General features: G+C 41.1%; 2 protein-coding genes across 2 annotated transcripts; both read right to left on the bottom strand.

The window, feature by feature from the left end:
• Positions 1 to 590: 590 nt before the first annotated feature.
• On the bottom strand, positions 591 to 2,597 carry LOC130843049 (zinc finger protein OZF-like). Its single transcript, XM_057719712.1, has 3 exons — positions 1,542 to 2,597; positions 979 to 1,460; positions 591 to 705 (listed from the first exon to the last, which is right to left on the bottom strand). Exons 1-3 carry the CDS (start codon positions 2,595 to 2,597, stop codon positions 591 to 593), a joined length of 1,653 nt encoding a protein of 550 aa, XP_057575695.1.
• Positions 2,598 to 6,164: 3,567 nt separating this feature from the next.
• LOC130842957 (zinc finger protein 211-like) lies at positions 6,165 to 19,960 on the bottom strand. The gene is made up of 3 exons (XM_057719540.1): positions 19,715 to 19,960; positions 18,476 to 18,602; positions 6,165 to 6,178 (listed from the first exon to the last, which is right to left on the bottom strand). The coding sequence occupies exons 1-3, from the start codon at positions 19,838 to 19,840 to the stop codon at positions 6,171 to 6,173; spliced, it is 261 nt and encodes an 86-aa protein (XP_057575523.1). The 5' UTR covers positions 19,841 to 19,960; the 3' UTR covers positions 6,165 to 6,170.
• Positions 19,961 to 20,848: the final 888 nt, after the last annotated feature.

Below are 20,848 nucleotides of genomic sequence, written 5' to 3' on the forward strand. Positions count from 1 at the left end.
GGTGTGGGTAGTTCATGGTCAGGACACACCAAATGGAGCCCCTGCTCTGAGGGTCTGAAAAGCCAATGGATGGATGCAGTGCACAGCAACCACTCTCATCAAAGGCCTGGCAGTAGTGAGCCCATATGGAAGTCCCTCTACCTCTCTGGGCTGCACATGCCTTCTTGCACAAACGGCTATAGTAATAACTGAATCACAGCCTCGGTTTTGTTGGGTAGATAAATGGAGTCATTCACAGGAAAGTCATCAATGTTGGTTCCCAGAGAAAAGATATTATTGTCCATCAGCATGGGGCTGGCGTATGAGCAGGGCTCACTGGGGGGAGGGGGATAACTATCAGGATGGATGGGGTGGGGTTGGGCAGGGTGAAGCAGGGAAAGAGTGAAGTGACCAGACTCCCCATATCCTGAACCAGGCAAACTGGCATTGAATCCCAGATCCCTGTCCATTGCTGGGAGATGACAAATAGATGATACAGCCTCTCTGTGCCTGTTTCCTCTCTGGAAGTGGTCCATTTGCTGCACAGGTTCTTCTCACCCTCTTACCACCTCAAACTCCTTCAATGTCACAGTAGGCCATATTCTTGATATTCATAAGGTCCCTTCTCCAGTGTGAACTCTCTGATGTTTCATCAAGTGGCACCTTTGGGTGAAAGATTTACAACATTCCTTGCACTCAAAATGCTTTTCTCCAGTGTGGATTTTCCTATGGATGCGGAGGAGCTGTCTTTGCTTAAAGGCTTTCCCACATTCATTGCACTCATAAGGCCTTTCTCCAGTGTGAACTCTGTGATGATCATAGAGAGAGGATCGACTAGTAAAAGACTGCCCACATTCACTGCATTCATAAGGCCTTTCTCCAGTATGAACCCTCTGATGACGAAGAAGACTCGAGCTACCAGTAAAACATTTCCCACATTCACTGCACTTATAAGGCCTTTCTCCAGTGTGAACTCTCTGATGATCAAGAAGGGTCGACCTAGCAGTAAAGGATTTCCCACATTCACTGCACTTATAAGGCCTTTCTCCACTGTGAACTTTCTGATGATACCGGAGGCCACTCCTAGCAACAAAAGATTTCCCACATTCACTGCACTTATAAGGCCTTTCTCCACTGTGAACTCTCTGATGACACTGGAGGTTCAGCCTAGGAGTTAAAGATTTCTCACATTTATTGTATTCATAAACTTGTTCTCCAGTGTGAAATTTCTTATGGGCATCAAGGTGTGCCTTTTGGCTAAAGAATTTACCACATTCACTGCATTCAAAAGGCCTTACTCCACTGTGAACTCTCCAATGATTGCAAAGGTTCGACCTACTGGTAAAAGATTTCCCACATTTATTGCACTCATAAGGCTTTTCTCCAGTATGAACATTCATGTGGGCACTGAGTTGTTCGTTTCGGCTAAAGAATTTACCACATTCACTGCACTCAAAAGGTCTTTCTCCACTGTGAATTCTCTGATGATTACAAAGGATTGACCAAGTAGTGAAAGATTTCCCACATTCAGTGCACTCATAAGGCCTTTCTCCAGTGTGAACTCTCAGATGATAATACAGCCCAGAGCTAGTAGTAAAACATTTCCCACATTCAGTACACTCATAAAGCTCTTCTCCAGTGTGAACTCTCTGATGAGCAAGGAAATTAGATTTGCGGGTAAAAAATTTTCCACATTGGCTGCATTGATAAGGTTTTTCTCCAGTGTGAACTCTCTGATGTTCAATTAAGATGCACTTTTGGATGAAAGATTTATTACATTCTTTGCATTCATAAGGCTTTTCTCCACTGTGGATTTTCCTATGTGCTCTGAGGTACTTCCTTTGCTTAAAGGATTTCCCACATTCACTGCAGTCATAAAGAGTTCCTCCACAGTTAACTCTCTGATGTGAAAGGAAACTGGATTTGTGGCTAAAACATTTTCCACAACGGCTACATTCATAAGGCCTTTCTCCAGTGGGAACTTGCTCATGCTGAATAAGTTTAGCTCTTCGGGTGAAGGCTTTCTCACATTTTCTGAACTCACTAGAGAAGACTCTCACATCCTCAACAAGTACATCTGTGTGGCTGGAGGCCTTCTTGCCTTCTCCCCAGGTGTGATGACCTTGTCCACTGTGAAAAACAGCTTCACACTCCTTACTGTTGTTCAGTTTCTTCCTGGTATTAGTGGCCTGTGGCTGAAATCCCATGTTGGCCACGAAGTCGTGCCCAATCTCCATGCAGGTGGAGAGATTCCCTGTTGTGTGGATTGTGCGGCTCTTCGAAAAAGAGGGTCTCCACATATCGTATCGTAAGGGATTCTCTCTAACATGCTGCTTCTGGTGATCTTGAAGGTTTGCAGTGAAATAGAAGTGTTTCCCACATGCCCCACATGTGTATGCTTTCTGCCCCCTATTTGTTCCTTGCTCTTCAGCCAAGTGCAAGATGTCTCTCAAGACCGGGATGCACATCTTACAGGGCTGGGTCTTCTCAGGAGACAAACCTGCTTTTGCAGTCCTAATCTGTGACACTCCTTCTGCAGATCTGCTCTGTTCAGAAGATGTCTCTTCATCTTCGACTCCACGAAAAGAACCTGCAAACACAGAAGTGATGGAGTTCATGTTGACTTTATTGGGGGGAGTGAGGCCATCACAATTCTACATTTGACACAAGAAAGAACCATTCCACAAGACTGTGTTCAGGAAATGAAGTCAGGTCAACTTGAGAAGCGGCTGCTCTCACCAAGTACAGGACACAAGGACTGCATGTGGCCCAAGGTGAAAGGCGTCTTCTAAAATTCACTCCTCTCTCAATGGCTTTTACCAGGACCACATCTCCTGGTGACCTGTGATACTGTACAGAAGTGTATGTCCAGGCCTCAGAAAATCTGACTGCAACAGGTCACTGGCATTCAAGAAATATTAAAGGATCCCTTATGTTGAAGACACAAACAGCATCAGTAGGTACTACAGGAAAAACAGTGTGAAGACCACATGAGATAAGTGGTTTAGAGAGGTGGTAGGGAATGAATCCCAGGTTGCAGTCATAATAACATTGGGAAGAGGTAGAAATGACAAGTTGGCAGAATGTCAAGAATGCAGAAAGATGAGAGAAGTGATTTGTAGCCACTGGCAATGGCACTAAAACACTAGTCTAAAGGAAGTCATACCTCCTGACAGGACTTGAACACAGGCCTGGTATCAAGGCCTCTCCCAGCTGCCGTTCATCTTAATCAGGCTACCTCTGAGCCTTTTTGCTGAGACCAGAGTCATGTCCATCCCGGGAAGTCCCAAGGACTCTCCATTCCGATTTGACCAATGACATGGGATACAAATGATACAAGTCCTAAGGGAGTCAGGATGGGTGAATAGCCAACACTGGCCAAGAGGAACTCAGTACACAATACACGATATGGAAATGTTACATAAAGAACGTCCAATGGAGGGACCTTCCTGGTGGTCCAGTGGTTAAGGCTCTTTGTTTCTAATACAAGGGGTGCAGGTTCAATTCTTGGTTGAGCATGCCAGGTGGCGCAGCCAGGGGTAAAAAATCAAAAAAGAAAAAAAGAGAATGTCAGGTGCAGCCAGAGGGAAGCATGTTCAGTGGATGGAGTGTAAACTGTTAGGAATGTATCTCCCCACCTAAAGAACTATTACAATGGGAGAATCTAATTAATCTCTTTTGCAACCATGGAGTCTTCTGAAAATCAGCAGTGTCCCACAAAACACAGTTTGAAAAGATAAAGCTTCCAAATCAAAACCAGATATCACAGGGATGTTTCAATGATCACACTAGGAATATAAATAATTATGATTAATATGCTAATTAACGTCTACTAAGGGATAAAGCAAACAGCACATAACACCAGAAGGGAAATGTAACCTGAGAGAAAAATTCTAACAGAAGACCAAAAAGAAATGCTAAAGACCAAGTACAGCAGGACAGAAATGAAGAATGATTGCGATGGGCTTATTAATACCCAAATTCAGCTGAGGAAAGAATCTTTGAGCTTCATGTTCTCTTACCAGAAACTTTCAAAATTGAAATATGAACTAAAAAGGAAAAAATAAGGAAAAAATAAAATTGAATACCTAAGATCTGTAGGACACCTACAAAAGGTTTAACACACATATAGGGAAACATCTCAAACAGAAAGAAAAAAAGAAACAGAAGAAATATTTGAAGCATACTGATGGAGAATTTCTAACAAAATAATTTCAGACACCAACCAACAGATCCAGGAAGCTCAAGGGACATCAGGCAGGTTTAATGCCAAAAAAGCTACATATTAGGCATATCACATTCAGTTGCAGGGAAAAAAATATACTACAAGAAGCTAGAAGAATCAACACCTTTCCCAACAGGAGCCATAACAACAATTACATTTGAATTCTTCTTAGAACCCAGGGAAATAACAGCTGAATGGAGTAAAATATTTAACGTAGGGAGGGGGAAGGGACACCACCAACCTAGAATTTGGTATCCAGCAACATTAATCTTCAACACTGATGATGAAATAAAAGACGTTCTCAGACACAGAAAAACTGTGGGACTATATTGAAAGAAATTTTTCACAGTGATGATAGATCACAAATTTGGGTTTCAAGGAGAAAGGAAGAGCATCAGAGAATATAAATCTTTCATTGACATAAAACCAACATGGGGCATTGTATTTCTTACAGATGTACAACATGATTTTATATATGTTTATACTGCAATGACTACCACAGTAGTTTAGTTAACATAGATAGCTACAATTTTTTTTCCTGTGATAAGAACTTTTAAGATCTCCTCTGTTGCCAACTTCTAAATATACAATACCAAATTAAATCTATTGTTAAACATACACGATGACATTATGGATATTTTTATTTGAGATTAAGAAAGCTGTACTTAGGAACACATTTACTTCTGACTCAAAAAAGACATAGGGACTCAGGCAGCAAGCACTTTACAAGGACAGAATGACCAATCACAACAATGGTGCTGGCTCCCCCTTTGGAATTCCGTCTCCAGAAGCAGGGGTGGAAGTAGAAAGGTACAGTTGTGTTGTTTTGTTTTTCAGAGGTGTAAGAAGGAATGAATATGGCTGGTTTTCTCTTAAGTGGTTATCTGGTTACTGATAGCAAACCTTTCAAAGTTAGGTGTGTTTATTTACTTCAGTTCTGAGGCCAATTATCAGGGGCTTCAAGTCTCAGGTGGTATTTCAACCCTTAGCAGTGTAGATGGATTTTTGAGGCCCCCCCACCTTCTTTTACCCTTTCCCATCCCTCCTTCCTGTTCTATGTAAATGAAGTTGGGAAAAGAGCCCTGTGTGAACTTCAGCTGTACTTGCAGCTGTGTGTGCATTTGGGGTCTTGCTGTAGAGAAGTGTTATGTTCCGGTTCTGTTTGGATTTGGCTGCTTTACACATACACAGTGTAGGAATGAAGAAGGACAGGAAGGCAGGGTTTGAATGCAGTGGGGGGCGAGAGTGTCTTCAGATAAGGTCTACAGGCAGCTTTGTGTGAAACTGGGTCCCCTAGAGCCAGATTGGAGCCATGAAAGAAAGTGAAGAGATTCATTAGCGCCCTATTTACATGAGTAATTTACACTATTCAGTCTAGCTATTGTGACTTTATCGATAATCCTCAGAAATAGAAAAAGGAGACAAGAAAATCAAGTTATCTAAAGCATATAACTTGGGCAATTTTAGTATTTTGTTTTGTGATTACAAAAATATGTGATGAAAAAATTCAAATAATAAAGAAATGAATCAACTTTTAAAAAAAATAAATATTCAATACCGTTTTGTTAACTAGAGTCACTATGCTGTGCACTACATCCCCAGGTCTCACTCATCTTTACAACTAGAAGTCTGTAACTCCTGACACCCTTCACTCAATTCATCTACCCACCTTGGCCCATTCTGGCAATCAATAACTCTTTGTCTGTATCTGAGTATGGTGGTGGTGGTGGTGGTGGTGTTTTACAGATTCAACATGTAAGTATACTCATGTAGTACAGTTAAATCTGGAACAACATGGGCTTCAACTGCTTGAGTCCACTTTTACATCAATGTTTTTCAATAAATACACACAATTTCACATGATTTATAGTTGGATGAACCCACAAATGGGAAAACTTCAGAATTAGAGAGCTGACTATGGGACTTCAGCATTCACAGACTTCAGTATATGCAGGGGCTCCTGGAATCAATCCTCTGTGGAAACAGTGGGACAAATGGATTTGTCTTTCTCTAATTTCACTTAGTATAATGCCCTCAAGGTCCATCCATGATGTTGCAAATGGCAAATTTCCATCTTTTTCTATGGTTGTATAATATTGAATAATATGCCATATTTATACCACATGTTTGTTATACACTCAGCCATCAATGGACACTTAGATTGTTTCTATCTCCTGAATATCATAAATAATGCTGCAGTAAACATGAGGTACAGATATCTTTTTGAGATGATGATTTCACTCTCTGTGGATAAATACACAGAGATGAAATTGCTGGACCGTATGTAACTTCCTTTTTCAATTTTGTAGGGATTCTCCATACTGTTTTCCATAGTGGTTGCACTAATGTACATTCCCATCAACAGGGCACAAGGGGTCCCCTTTCAACACAACTTCACCAGCACTTATTTTTTGTCTTTTTTTATAACAGACATTGTAACACGTGTGAGGTGGTATCTCGTGGTTTTGATTTGCATTTCCTGACCATTAGTGATATTGAGCATCTTTTGCTTCCCAAAGGCATGTCTTCTAAAGAACAGTAGCAATTGTATACTCCATTATGCGGTTATAAACACACCCATTTATGTTTGCTTAAGTAAAATCAAGACGAATGAGAACAACAATACAATGAAGGAGAGAAAGCAATTAGGATTTATTTTAATTATAAGGTATTCAAACTACCAGGAAATCAAACAGTGTTATATGAAAGTGGACTTCAATCAGATGTAAATACAGAATGCAAACTCTAGCAGAACTACATAAAAAAAAAAGAAAGAAAGAAACAAGTATATCTGATATGCTAACAAAGAAGAAAAATGCAATCCCTCAAAATGCTCAATTAAAACAACAAAGAGAACAGTGGAAGATGAACATAGGCACAAAGAACAAGGGCAATGGTAGAAAATGGTAATGAATAGGTGAGATATTTATCCTGTATCAATATATTAAACATTGAAAGGCTCAGTAAACCAATGAAAACAGAGATTATCAAAGTGAACCCAGAAACAGGAGTTAACTATATGTTCTCTCCAAAAAAGCCACTTTAAATACAAACATGGGGGAATTCCCTGGCAGTCCAGTGCTTAGGACTCAGTGCTTTCACTGCTTTAATCCAAGTTCAATCTCTGGTCAGGGAACTAGGACACTGCAAGCTGTGGCGTGGCCACAAAGAAAAGAAAAAAAAAAATCCACCAATGCATAAGCTCATCAACGGATGAGGGGAAAGAGGGGGAAGATCTGGCAAAATCACACACCCCTTCATGATCAAAATCTCCATCTCCTAGTAATCTAAAAAGAGAAGAGAAGTGGAGAAAAATTCTGAAACTAGGAAGCAGTTACAGCAAGGTTTCAGGATATAAGGATAATATGCAAAACTCAATGACTTTCCTATACACCAGCAATAAACAAGTGAAAATTAAAATTAAAAACACAATACCATCTACATTAATACCCCTCTGAACAAATGGGGAGAGAAACAAAGAAATACTCAGTGACAAATCTAACTTACTACCAAGAGCTGTATAAGAGCTATGTCAGGGAAACTACAAAACTCTGATGGAAAAACAAAAACAAAAACAAAGAACTGGATGTCCCTCGTAGTCCAGTAGTCAAGAATCTGCCTGCAAATGCAGGGGACATAGGTTCGATCCCCAGTTGGGGAAGAGCCTACATGCCTCAGAGCAACTGAGCCTGTGCACCACAACTACTGAGCCCGCATGCTGCAACTACTAAAGCCCACACACCTAGAGTCCCTGCTCCCCAACAAGAGAAGCCACTGTCATGAGAAGCCTGTGCATCAAAACAAAGTACAGCCCACACTCGCTGCAACTGGAAAAAGCCTGCACAGCAAGGAAGAACCAGAGCAGCCAAATAAATAAATAAATAAAGTAAATAAATAACAAATCAAAGAACTAAATAAATGGAACTAAATAAATGAAAAGATATTCCATGTTCTTAAATAGGAAGACCCACTACTGTCAAGCTGTCAGTTCTTCCCAATTTCACCTATATATTCAATGAAATCCAAGTCAAAACCTCAGGAAGTTATTTTATGGATATAAATAAATTGATCCTAAAGCTTATACTGAGAGACAAAGGTCCCAGAATAGCCAACACCTTACTGAAGAAGAACAAAGGTGGCCAACTGACACTACTCAACTTCAAAACTTAATATCTTTAAAAAAAAGGGGAGTGGGGGGTGGGGAGACTTCCCTGGTGGTGCAGCGGTTAAGAATCTGCCTGCCAATTAAGGGACATAAGTTCAATCCCTGGTCCGGGAAGATCCCACCTGCCACATATGTGGGTCAATGAAGCCCGTGCACAACAACTACTAAGCCCGTGCTCTACAGCCCATGAGCTATAACTACTGAAGCCCAGTCGCCTAGAGCCTGTGCTCTGCAACAAGAAAAGCCACCCCAATGAGAAGCCCATGCACCACAAAGAAGAGTAGCTCCTGCTCACCGAAACTACAGACAGCCCGCATATAGCAACAAAGACTGCAGCAATGAAGACACAATGCAGCCAAAAATAAAAATAAAATGAATAAAATAAAACAAAGGAAAGACAAAAAGGGAAACAAAAATTAGTAAAGTAATCAAGCCTGACAGGATAAACCCAAAGAGAAACACTCCAAGACATATAGTAGTCAAACTGACAAAAATTAAAGACAGAGAAAAGTTATTAAAAGCAACAAGGGAAAAACAACAAATAACATACAAGGGAACTCCCATAAGATTAACAGCTGATTTCTCAGAAGAAACTCTGCAAGCCAGAAGGAAGTGGCATGATATATTTCAAGTGATGAAAGGGAAGAATCTACAACCAAGAATACTCTACCCAGCAAGGATCTCATTCAGATTTGATGGAGAAATCAAAAGCTTTACAGACAAGCAACAGCTAAGAGAATTCAGCACCACCAAACCAGCCCTACAAAAAATACTAAAGGAACTTCTCTAAGCTGGAAACATAAGAGAAGAAAAGGACCTACAAAAACAAAAACAAAACAACTAAGAAAATCGTAATAGGAAAACACATATCAATAATTACCTTGAACATAAAGGCACTAAACGCACCAACCAAAAGACATAGACTGGCTGAATTAATACAAAAACAAAACCCATATATATGCTGTCTCAAAGAGACCCACTTCAGACCTAGGGACACATACAGACTGAAAGTGAGGGGATGGAAAAAGATATTCCATGCAAATGGAAATCAAAAGAAAGCTGGAGTAGCCATACTCATATCAGATAAAATAGAGTTTAAAATAAAAAAATGTTACAAGAGACAAGAAAGGACACCACATAAAGATCAAGGGATCAATCCAAGAAGAGGTAACAATTATAAATATATATGCACCCAATATAGAACCACCTCAATACATAAAGCAAATGCTAACAACTATGAAAGAGGAAACTGACAGGAATACAATAATAGTGGGGGACTTTAACACCCCACTTACACCAATGGACAGATCATCCACACAGAAAATTAATAAGGAAACACAAGCTTTAAGTGACACAATAAATCAGCTTGAATTAATAGATATCTATAGGACATTACATCCAAAAACAGCAGATTACACGTTCTTCTCAAGTGCACATGGAACATTCTCCAGGATAGATCACATTTTGGGTCATAAATCAAGCGTAGGTAAATTCAAGAAAGTTGAAATTGTATCAAGCATCTTTTCCGACCACAATACTATAAGATTAGAAGTCAATTAGTGTATACAAGAGTGTAAAGCAATTATATTTCAATAAAGAGCTTAAAATAAAAAAGCAATTACTGGAAAAAAACTGTAAAAAACACAAACACATGGAGGTTAAACAATACACTACTAAGTAACCAAAAGATTACTGAAGAAATCAAAGAGGAAATCAAAAAATACCTAGAGACAAATGACAATGAAAACACAATGATCCAAAAGATCATTGCAGCAAAGGTAGTTCTAAGAGAGAAGTTCATAGCAATACAATCCTACTTCAAGAATCAAGAAAAATCCCAAATAAACAATCTAAACTTACACCTAAAGACACTAGAGAAAGAAGAGCAAACAAAACCCAAAGTTAGTAGATGGAGAGAAATCATAAACATCAGAGCAGAAATAAATGAAATAGAAACAAAGGAAACAATAGCAAAAATCAATAAAACTAAAAGCTGGTTCTTTGAGAAGATAAATAAAATTGACAAACTTCGAGCAAAACTCTGGGGCTTCCTAGGTGGCGCAGTGGTTGAGAATCTGCCTGCCAATGCAGGGGACATGGGTTCGATCCCTGCTCCAGGAAGATCCCCCATGCCACGGAGCAACTAAGCCCATGCACCACAACTATTGAGCCTGTGCTTTAGAGACTGTGAGCCACAACTATTGAGCCCATGTGCTGCAACTACTGAAGCCCACATGCTTAGAGCCCATGCTCCACAAAAAGAGAAGCCATGGCAATGAGGACCCTGTGCACCATAATTAAGAGTAGCCCCCACTCACCACAACTAAAAGAAAGCCGCGCACAGCAAAAAGACCCAACACAGCCAATAAAATAAATAAATAAATTTATTTATTTATTTATTTAAAAAAAAAAAAACCTCTACCAAAACTCATCAAGAAAAAGAGGGAGAGGACTCAAATCAATAAAATTATAAATGAAACAGAAGTTACAACAGAAACTGCAGAAATAAAAAGCACCATAAGAGACTACTACAAGCAACTATATGCCAATAAAATGGACAACCTGGATGAAATGGATAGATTCTTAGAAAGGTATAACCTTCCAAGACTGAATCAGAAAGAAATAGAAAATATGAATAGACCAATCACAAGTCATGAAATTGAAACTGTGATTAAAAATCTCCCAACAAACAAAAATCCAGGACCAGATGGATTCACAGGTGAATTTTATCAAACATTTAGAGAAGAGCTAACACCCATCCTTCTCAAACTCTTCCAAAAAATTGCAAAGGAAGGAACACTCCCAAACTCATTCTACAAGGGCACCATCACCCTGATACCAAAACCAAAGATACTACAAAAAAAGAAAACTACAGACCAATATCACTGATGAATTTTGATGCAAAAATTCTCAAAAAATACTAGCCAACAGAATCCAACAACACAATAAAAGGATCATACACCATGATCAAGTAGGGTTTATCCCTAGAATGCAAGGATTCTTCAACATACGCAAATCAATCAATGTGATACACCATATTAACAAAGTGAAGGATAAAAACTATATGATCATCTCAATACATGCAGAAAAAGCTTCTGACAAAATTCAACATCCATGATAAAAACTCTCTAGAAGGTGGGCATAGAGGGAACCTACCTCAACATAATAAAGGTCATATACGACAAACCCACAGCAAACATCTTTCTCAATGGTGAAAAACTGAAAGCATTCCTTCTAAGATCAGGAACAAGACAAGGGTGGTGAGAGTGGACATCCTTGTCCAAAACTATTCAATATAGTTTTGGAAGTCCTTGCCACAGCAATCAGAGAAGAAAAATAAAAGGAATCCAAATTGGATAAGAAGAAGTAAAACTGTCACTGTTTGTAGATGACATGATACTATACATAGAAAATCCTAAAGATGCCACCAGAAAACTACTTGAGCTAATCAATGAATTTGGTAAAGTTGCAGGATACAAAATTAACACACAGAAATCTCCTGCATTTCTATACACTAACAATGAAAGGTCAGAAAGAGAAATTAAGGAAACAATCCCATTTACCATTGCAACAAAAAGAATAAAATACCTAGAAATAAACCTAGCCAAGGAGGTAAAAGACCTGTACTCAGAAAACTATAAGACACTCGTGAAAGATATCAAAGATGACACAAACAGATGGAGGGACATACCATGTTCTTGGATTGGAAGAATCAACATTGTGAAAATGACTATACTACCCAAAGCAATTTACAGATATGATGCAATCCCGATCAAATTACCAATGGCATTTTTCACAGAACTAGAACCAGAAATTTTACAATTTGTATGGAAACGCAAAAGACCCCAAATAACCAAAGCAATCTTGAGAAGGAAAGATGGAGTTGATGGAATCAGGCTTCCTGACTTCAGGCTACACTACAAGGCTACAGTGATCAAGACAGTATGGTACTGAAACAAAAACAGAAATATAGATCAATGGAACAGGATAGAAAGCCCAGAGATAAACTATGGTCAACTAATCTATGACAAAGGAGGCAAGGATATACAATGGAGAAAAGGCAGCCTCTTCAATAAGTGGTGCTGGAAAAACTGGACAGCTACATGTAAATGAATGAAATTAGAACGCACCTTAACACCATACACAAAAAGAAACTCCAAATGGACTAAAGACCTAAATGTAAGGCCAGACACTATAAAACTCCTAGAGGAAAACATAGGAAGAACACTCTTCGACGTAAATAATAGCAAGATCTTTTTTGATCCACCCCCTAGAGTAATGGAAATAAAAACAAAAATAAATAAGTGGGACCTAATGAAACTTCAGAGCTTCTGCACAGCAAAGGAATCTATAAGCAAGACTAAAAGACAACCCTCAAAATGGGAGAAAATATTTGCAAACAAATCAGCAGACAAAGGATTTATCTCTGAAATACATAAACAGTTCATCCAGCTCAATAACAAAAAAACAAATAACCCAATCAAAAAAAAGGCAGAAGACCTAAATAGGCATTTCTACAAGGAAGACATACAGATGGCCAAGAGGCACATGAAAAGCTGCTCAACATCACTAATTATTAGAGAAATGTGAATCAAAACGACAATGAGGTATCACCTCACACCGGTTAGAATGGGCATCATCAGAAAATCTACAAACAGTAAATGCTGGAGAGGGTGTGGAGAAAAGGGAACACTCTTGCACTGTTGGTGGGAATGTAAATTGATACAGCCAGTATGGAGAACAGTATGGAGGTTCCTTGCAAAACTAGAGTTACCACATGACCCAGCAATCCCACTACTGGGCATATACCCAGAGAACACCATAATTCAAAAAGACATATGCACCCCAGTGTTCACTGCAGCACTATTTACAATAGCCAGGGCATGGAAGCAACCTAAAAGTCCATCAACAGATGAATGGATAAAAAAGATGTGGTACATATATACAATGGAATATTACTCAGCTGTAAAAAGCAATGAAACTGGGACATCTGTAGAGACATGGATGAACCTAGAGACTGTCATACACAGTGAAGTGAGTCAGAAAGAGAAAAACAAATATCATATATTAACACATATATGTGGACTATAGAAAAATGGTATAAATCATCCAGTTTGCAAGGCAGAAATAGAGACACAGATGTAGAGAAGAAACATATGGACACCAAGTGGGGAAAGTAGGGAGGGTTGGGGGGGAATGAATTGGGAGATTAGGATACCAAATTGTACACTCTAAATATACGCAGTTTATTGTAAAAAATAAAAAATTGAAAACAAATATATATCAAACGCCCAAACATAAGAGCTAAAACTATCAAATTCATGGAAAAAACAAACACGAAAAGCTTCAAAATGTTGGATTCAGCCATGATTTCTTGCCTTTGACTACAAAGACAAGAACAAAAAAACAAAAAATAGACAAACTGGACCTCATAAAAATGAATAATTTTGGTTGCATACCTTTAACTTAAAAACCTTATGTATCAATTATACCTCCAGAAAGTTGGGATGGAGGGGGGAGGAAAAAAATGAAAACCTTCCATGCATCAAAGGACACTATAGGATTTCCCAGGTGGCATAGTGGTTAAGAATCCGCCTGCCAATGCAAGGAACACGGGTTCGATCTCTGGTCTCGGAAGATTCCCACGTGCCATGGAGCAACGAAGCCCATGCACCACAACTACAGAGCCTGTGCTCTAGAACCCGTGAGCCAGAACTATTGAGCTCACATGCCACAACTACTGAAGCCCACGTGCCTAGAACCCGTGCTCCGCAATGAGATGCCACTGCAATGATAAGACCGCACATAGCAATGAAGAGTAGCCAAAACTAGAGAAGGACCATGCACACAGCAACGAAGACCCAATGCAGCCAACAAATAAATAAATAAATTTATTTAAGAAAAAGAAAGGACACTATAAACACAGTAGAAAAGAAATCACAGATTGGGAGAAAACATTTCCAAAACACGTATACAAAAAGGGATTAATATCCCGAATCTATGCATAAACCTGTAACTCAACAACAACCAATAAACCAACCTGATTAATAAATGGAAAAAGCACTTGAACAGATATTTTTCTAAAGATATACAAATGGCCAATTAGCACAGCATTAGGGATATAATAGAAATGGGAAAGATATACCACTTTACACCCATTAGGACGGCTATGATCAAAAGAACAGAAAATAAGACAGACTTCCCTGGCAGTCCAGTGGTAAGACTGCATGCTCCCACTGCAGGAGGCGCGGGTTCGATACCTGGTCATCACTTCTCAGGGAATTAAGATCCTGCATGCCCCTCAGCAAGGCCAAAACAAAACATAAGAACAGAAGATAACAGATGCTGGCATGAAAATGAAGAAATTGGAACATTGAAAAAGGGTCTTGCAGGGCCTTCCTAGGTTGAGCAGTGGTTAAGAACCTGCCTGCCAACGCAGGGGACACAGGTTCGATCCCTGCTCCACGAAGACCCCATAAGCCTTGGAGCAACTAAGCCCATGTGCCACAATTATTGAGCTTGCACTCTAAAGTCCATGAACCACAACTACTGAACCTGCACTCTAAAGCCCATGCACCACAACTATTGAACCTGCACGCTAAAGCCCATGAGCCACAACTATTGAGCCTGTGTGCTGCAACTACTGAAGCCCACACGCCTAGAGCCCGTGCTCTGCAACAAGAGAAGCCACAGCAATCAGGAGCCCACGCACCAACGAAGAGTAGCCCCTGCTTGCCACAGAGAAAGCCCGTGAGCAGCAACAAAGACCCAATGCAGCCAATAAATAAACAAATAAATAAGTAAATTTATTTATTTACTTATTTATTTAAAAAACAAAAAGAAAAAGGGTCTTGCAAAAATATTTCATGGTCTGTTTTAGTAGTGACCATGTCAGTGACAACAATGTCACACAGCCAGGGACAAAAATATGTCAGGTTTAAGAATGGAGGAAAACTTGAGAACCATTCATTTGGACAGTCACTTGTCCAAAGAGAAGGAAAACGAGGGATTGATCAGGTGGAGGGGAAGACTACTGACCCTAACAGTCTACCAAGGCAACAGAAATAAAAGCAAAAATAAACAAATGAGACCTAATCAAACTTACAAGCTTTTGCACAGCAAAGGAAACCATAAACAAAACAAAAAGATAACCTATTTGCAAACAATGTGACTCATAAAGATTTAATTTCCAAAATATTAAACAGCTATAAAACTCAATAACAAAAAAAAACCCAGAAGACCTAAATAAACATTTCTCCAAATCAAAAACACACATGGCCAATAGGTTCATGAAAAGATGCTCAATATCCTAATTATTAGAGAAATTCAGATCAAAACTACCATGAGGTACCATGTCACACCAATCAGAATGGCCATTATAAAAAAGTTTGCAGGCTTCTTAGGTGGCGCAGTGGTTGAGAATCTGCCTGCCAATGCAGGAGACATGGGTTCAATCCCTGCTCCAGGAAGATCCCACATGCCACGGAGAAACTAAGTCCGTGTGCCACAACTACTGAGCCTGCACTTCAGAGCCCGTGAGCCACAAATACTGAGCTCATGTGCTGCAACTACTAAAGCCCACGCGCCTAGAGCCTGAGCTCCGCAACAAGAGAAGCCACAGCAATGACGAGCCCGCGCACCACAATGAAGAGTAGCCCCCATTCACCGCAACTAAAGAAACCCCGCGTGCAGCAACAAAGACCCAACACAGCCAATAAAATTAATTAATTAATTAATTAATTACTTTAAAAAAAAACAAAAAAGTTTGCAAGGGACTTCCCTGGTGGTCTAGTGGTAAAGACTCTGCACTCCCAATGCAGGGGGGCTGGGTTCTATTCCTGGTCAGTGAACTAGACCCACATCCATGCCGCAACTAAGAGTTCGCAAGCAACAACTAAAAGGCCCACATGCCGCAACTAAGGGGCAAGTGAGCCCCAACTAAGCAGTCCGAGAATCGCAACTTAAGGAGCCCACCTGCCGCAGCTAAGCCTCGACACAACCAAATAAATAAATACTTTTTTTTATTTATTATTTTTTTTGAGGTACACCAAGTTCAATCATCTGTATTTATACACATATTCCCATATTCCCTCCCTTCCTCGACTCCCCCCCACCCTCCCCGTCCCAGTCCTCTAAGGCATCTTCCATCCTCGAGTTGAACTCCCTTTGTTATACAGCAACTTCCCACTGGCTATCTATTTTACAGTTGGTAGTATGTCTATGCTACTCTCTCACTTGGTCTCAGCTTCCCCTCCACCCCCCACCCCCCAAACCTTGAGTTCTCCAGTCCATTCTCTGTATCTGCGTCCTTGTTCTTGTCTTGTCACTGAGTTCATCAGTACCATTTTTTGATTCCGTATATGTGAGTTAGCATACAACATTTGTCTTTCTCTTTCTGACTTACTTCACTCTGTATGACAGACTCTAGGTCTATCCACCTCATTACATATAGCTCCATCTCATTCCTTTTTATAGCTGAGTAATATTCCATTGTATATATATGCCACATCTTCTTTATCCGTTCCTTTGTTGATGGGCATTTAGGTTGCTTCCATGTCCTGGCTATTGTAAATAGTGCTGCAATAAACATGATGGTACATGTTTCTTTTCGGATTATGGTTTTCTTTGGGTATATGCCCAGTAGTGGGATTACTGGATCATATGGTAGTTCTATTTGCAGTTTTTTAAGGAACCTCCAAACATTTTTCCATAGTGGCTATACCAACTTACATTCCCACCAACAGTGCAGGAGAGTTCCTTTTTCCCCACACCCTCTCCAACATTTGTTGTTTCCAGATTTTGTGATGATGGCCATTCTGACTGGTGTGAGGTGATACCTCATTGTGGCTTTGACTTGCATTTCTCTGATGATGAGTGATGTTGAGCATCTTTTCATGTGTCTGTTGGCCATCTGTATGTCTTCTTTGGAGAAATGTCTGTTTAGGTCTTCCACCCATTTGTGGATTGGGTTATTTGCTTCTTTGGTATTAAGCTGCATGAGCTGCTTGTATATTTTGTCCGTTGTTTCACAGGCAACTATTTTTTCCCATTCTGAGGGTTGCCTTCTAGTCTTTTTTTATGGTTTTTTCACTGTGCAAAAGCTTTTAAGTTTCATTAGGTCCCATTTGTTTATTCTTGATTTTATTTCCATTAATAAATACTTTTGTAAAAAGTCTACAAATGACAAACACTGGAAAGGGTGTGAAGAAAAAGGAAACCTCTTACACTCTTGGTAGGAATGCAAATTGGTACAGCCACTATGGAGAACACCATGCAGGTTCCTCAAAAAATGAAAAACACAGTTACCATGTTATCCAGCAATGCCATTCCTAGGCACATATCCAAAGAAAACCAGTCTGAAAGGATACATGCACCCCAATGTTCACTGCAGCACTGTTTACAATAGCCAAGACATAGAAGTAACCTAAATGTCCATCAACAGATGAATGAATAAAGAAGATGTGGTGCTTATATACCATGTAATATTACTCAGCCATTAAAGCAAATGAAATAATGCCATTTGCAGCAACATGGATGGACCTAGAGATTATTATGCAGAGTCAACTGAAGTTAAGTCACAAAGAGAAAAACAAATACCATATGATGTTGCTTTTTTGCGGAATCTAAAAAAAAAAAAAAAAACTGATACATATAAACTTATTTACAAAACAGAAACAGACTCACCTACTTAGAGAATGAACTTGTGGTTGCCAGCGGTAAGGGGGCAGGCGATGGATAGTTAGGGACTTTAGAATTGACATGTGCACACTGCTGTATTTAAAATTGATAACCAGCAGGGATCTACTGTACAGCAAAAACTAAAACAAAATTTTAAATCAAAAATACTTCAATAACATTAAAAACAAATGACAAAAACAGACTAATGACCCTGAATACTTAGCTGCAACTTGGGGGCTCCTGGTGTTTGGGCAATAAGAAGAAGGCATGCACTCTGCCTAGCCATAGGAACCACAGCACACAACCAAGCAATTGAAAAAGAAAGCACTGCCCAGGGTCCAGATGTGAGAAGGACACAGCTGCCCTTATGGGAAAAGGAGAAAGGCAGAGCCTAGCTCAGAGGATAAGGGTGAGTGTGAGGGCCTTACCCAGCATGCATACAAGTGCAAAGTTCTCCAGCATGACATCAAGGTACAGGTGTATCTGAACCTCATCAAGAAGACACCATTCCTCCCAGGAGAAGTACACGGCCACATCCTCAAAGGTCACACTGCCCTGGTATAACAGGGACAAATAAAACCATGAACAGTCCCACTCCTGAAAACCCACAATCCATCTTCCCACACATTTCCCCGGCTGCCCAACCAGGTGGAGCTACTTGAGACCTGGGGAAGAAAACCTCCCTCCTCTGATCAGAACCACCCCATTGCCTCCAGATCACACAGGCAGGCACTGCAAGCCTAACTCCTGCTCTTCCCGGCTTATTCCCACCAGAAAAAAAGGAGAACTGCACTGACCTAAACCAGCTCAGCCTCACCTCAAAGCACTTCCACATACTGGTATGGGTTCCAGGAGTAACCTTCCATACTCCCTCCAGAGAACCGACCTGCACTCAGTGCCCCGAACCTGGGGTCCTCCAAGGTCCCCAAACCAAAAACCTGTCAGAATGGCAGGTGAAGAGCCCTAAGGCACCTCAAATACGGAGAGTGTGTGCGTGAGGGGTGAGAACAACTGAGGAACTGGGACAACCTCCATTTACCAAAAGTGCTCCTGCAGCCCTGGGAATCTGTGGGAACAAGCAGGCCATGGAAAAAGGGACCATGACGGTGCTTCAGGGGCTCAGCCTCTCCCTGACGCCCTGCCGGTACCGGAGCCGGGCAACCCCGGGCTGAGTGGCTAATCTCTCCTTCAGGCCTCCGTCCCCAGTGCTACCTCTTACCAGTTGTGACCTTGGAGAAGCCACAACTTGCCTGTACCTTGAAGTCCTCATCACCCACCTACTACAGTCTTTTCTTCCACTGAACAGGCTTTGGAGAATTTTTTAAAGCCTAACTCAGATCCTCTCCTTCCTTTGCTCAAAACTCTCTACCGATCCCAGAGCCGTAAGAAGAAAGGTACAATCTCTCATCTAGCCTTCCAGGTGCAGCCTGGCCTCAAACTTTGTTCCTCGCAGAACCAAGACGGAGCCCACGTCCCCTCAATGTTCCTGCTTCATTTGCATCTCCAAGCCTCACGCACACCACATTACACCGGTGGTCAGAAATAGGGACACCACCCCTGAAGGCCTCGCTGTCCTGGACTAGACGTGACCAGGCGCCTCTCACGCGCGGCCTTCGTCCTTCCGTGGGGAAACCGGCAGGGGAGAACCCGGGGCACGCAGCCTTTACCTGAGGTGGGTCCATCAGCGCAGCCGCCTCCATCGGAGACTTTGCGCGCCGCGGCGCAGCGACAGTCCAGCGACCGGGTCGGACTCTCGGCACGGGCAACTCCCCGCAGGCGGCGGTGTCCCCCATCCTAAGACCCGACCCTGTGCGGTGCGCACAAAGCCTCCACTTCCGCCTCCTGGGCCCCTCACCTCCCTCCCAACACCGCAAACCGGGAACTCTCACCAAGTCCACAGTCTCAACAACAATCAAAATGTCCGCCACGGAGAGACACCAGAATTCCCACTCCCGGATGTTCGCCCTCTCGGAAATGCACCCACTTCTGGAGTTTCATTGGATGAATGTCACCTTAGCGCGCGTCCTTCTGGGTAATGTAGTGCCAAGGCCTCAAGCAATGGCGCCCACGCTGGAAGCACCAGGAAAAAAGCTAACCAGCACGGCGAGGAGAGCTGGGAAATCAACTGCGGGAGAGGGAAGGCGGCAGAGGAGGGGGCATCCGTGAGGGAATAGGGGATTTCTTTAATGCTGCTGATTACTGAAGTGTTTGGACATAACCTCAGACTCCTTGAAGCCAACCCAAGTTGACACTCACTGGTAACTGGAAGTAAATAAACATTCTCTAAATAAATAAATAAATAAACAAACAAACAAATAAATAAAATAAACATTCTCCTATTGCTCTTGAAATGCATGCAGCCTGAAGTGCTGAAGTCATTTTCTAAACTATGGTCAGGGACAAGAAAAAGGTCAACAGACCCTAACTGGGAATATGGAACGTAGATATTGGGCAGGCCTGATGCAGCTGAACAAGAAGGAAAGCACTACTTTTGGTCCCGACAGGACAGGCTCTCCTGCCTGCATGGTCAGTGATTGTGCCCAACTCAGTGAGAAACACTGATGGATGATCAGGTCACCCAAAATTGCCATATTCTTATTCTTTGTACAGTCAGATTCACCTGCACCCCACCCACATGACTGACATTCTGTCTTAAACATAAAGCCTAATCAGTCAATGACTACCTTCTTGCCCTGGCTCCAGCTAGTGATTGTTCTAATCTTTAGATCATAATTTCTTCACATGGATACTTTATCAAACAGGCAGTGAGTAGCATGCTCCTCTGATAATTTCCCTGAGAA

The sequence above is a fragment of the Hippopotamus amphibius genome, unplaced genomic scaffold (assembly GCF_030028045.1).
Source record: "Hippopotamus amphibius kiboko isolate mHipAmp2 unplaced genomic scaffold, mHipAmp2.hap2 H_1, whole genome shotgun sequence".
Lineage (NCBI taxonomy): Eukaryota > Metazoa > Chordata > Mammalia > Artiodactyla > Hippopotamidae > Hippopotamus > Hippopotamus amphibius.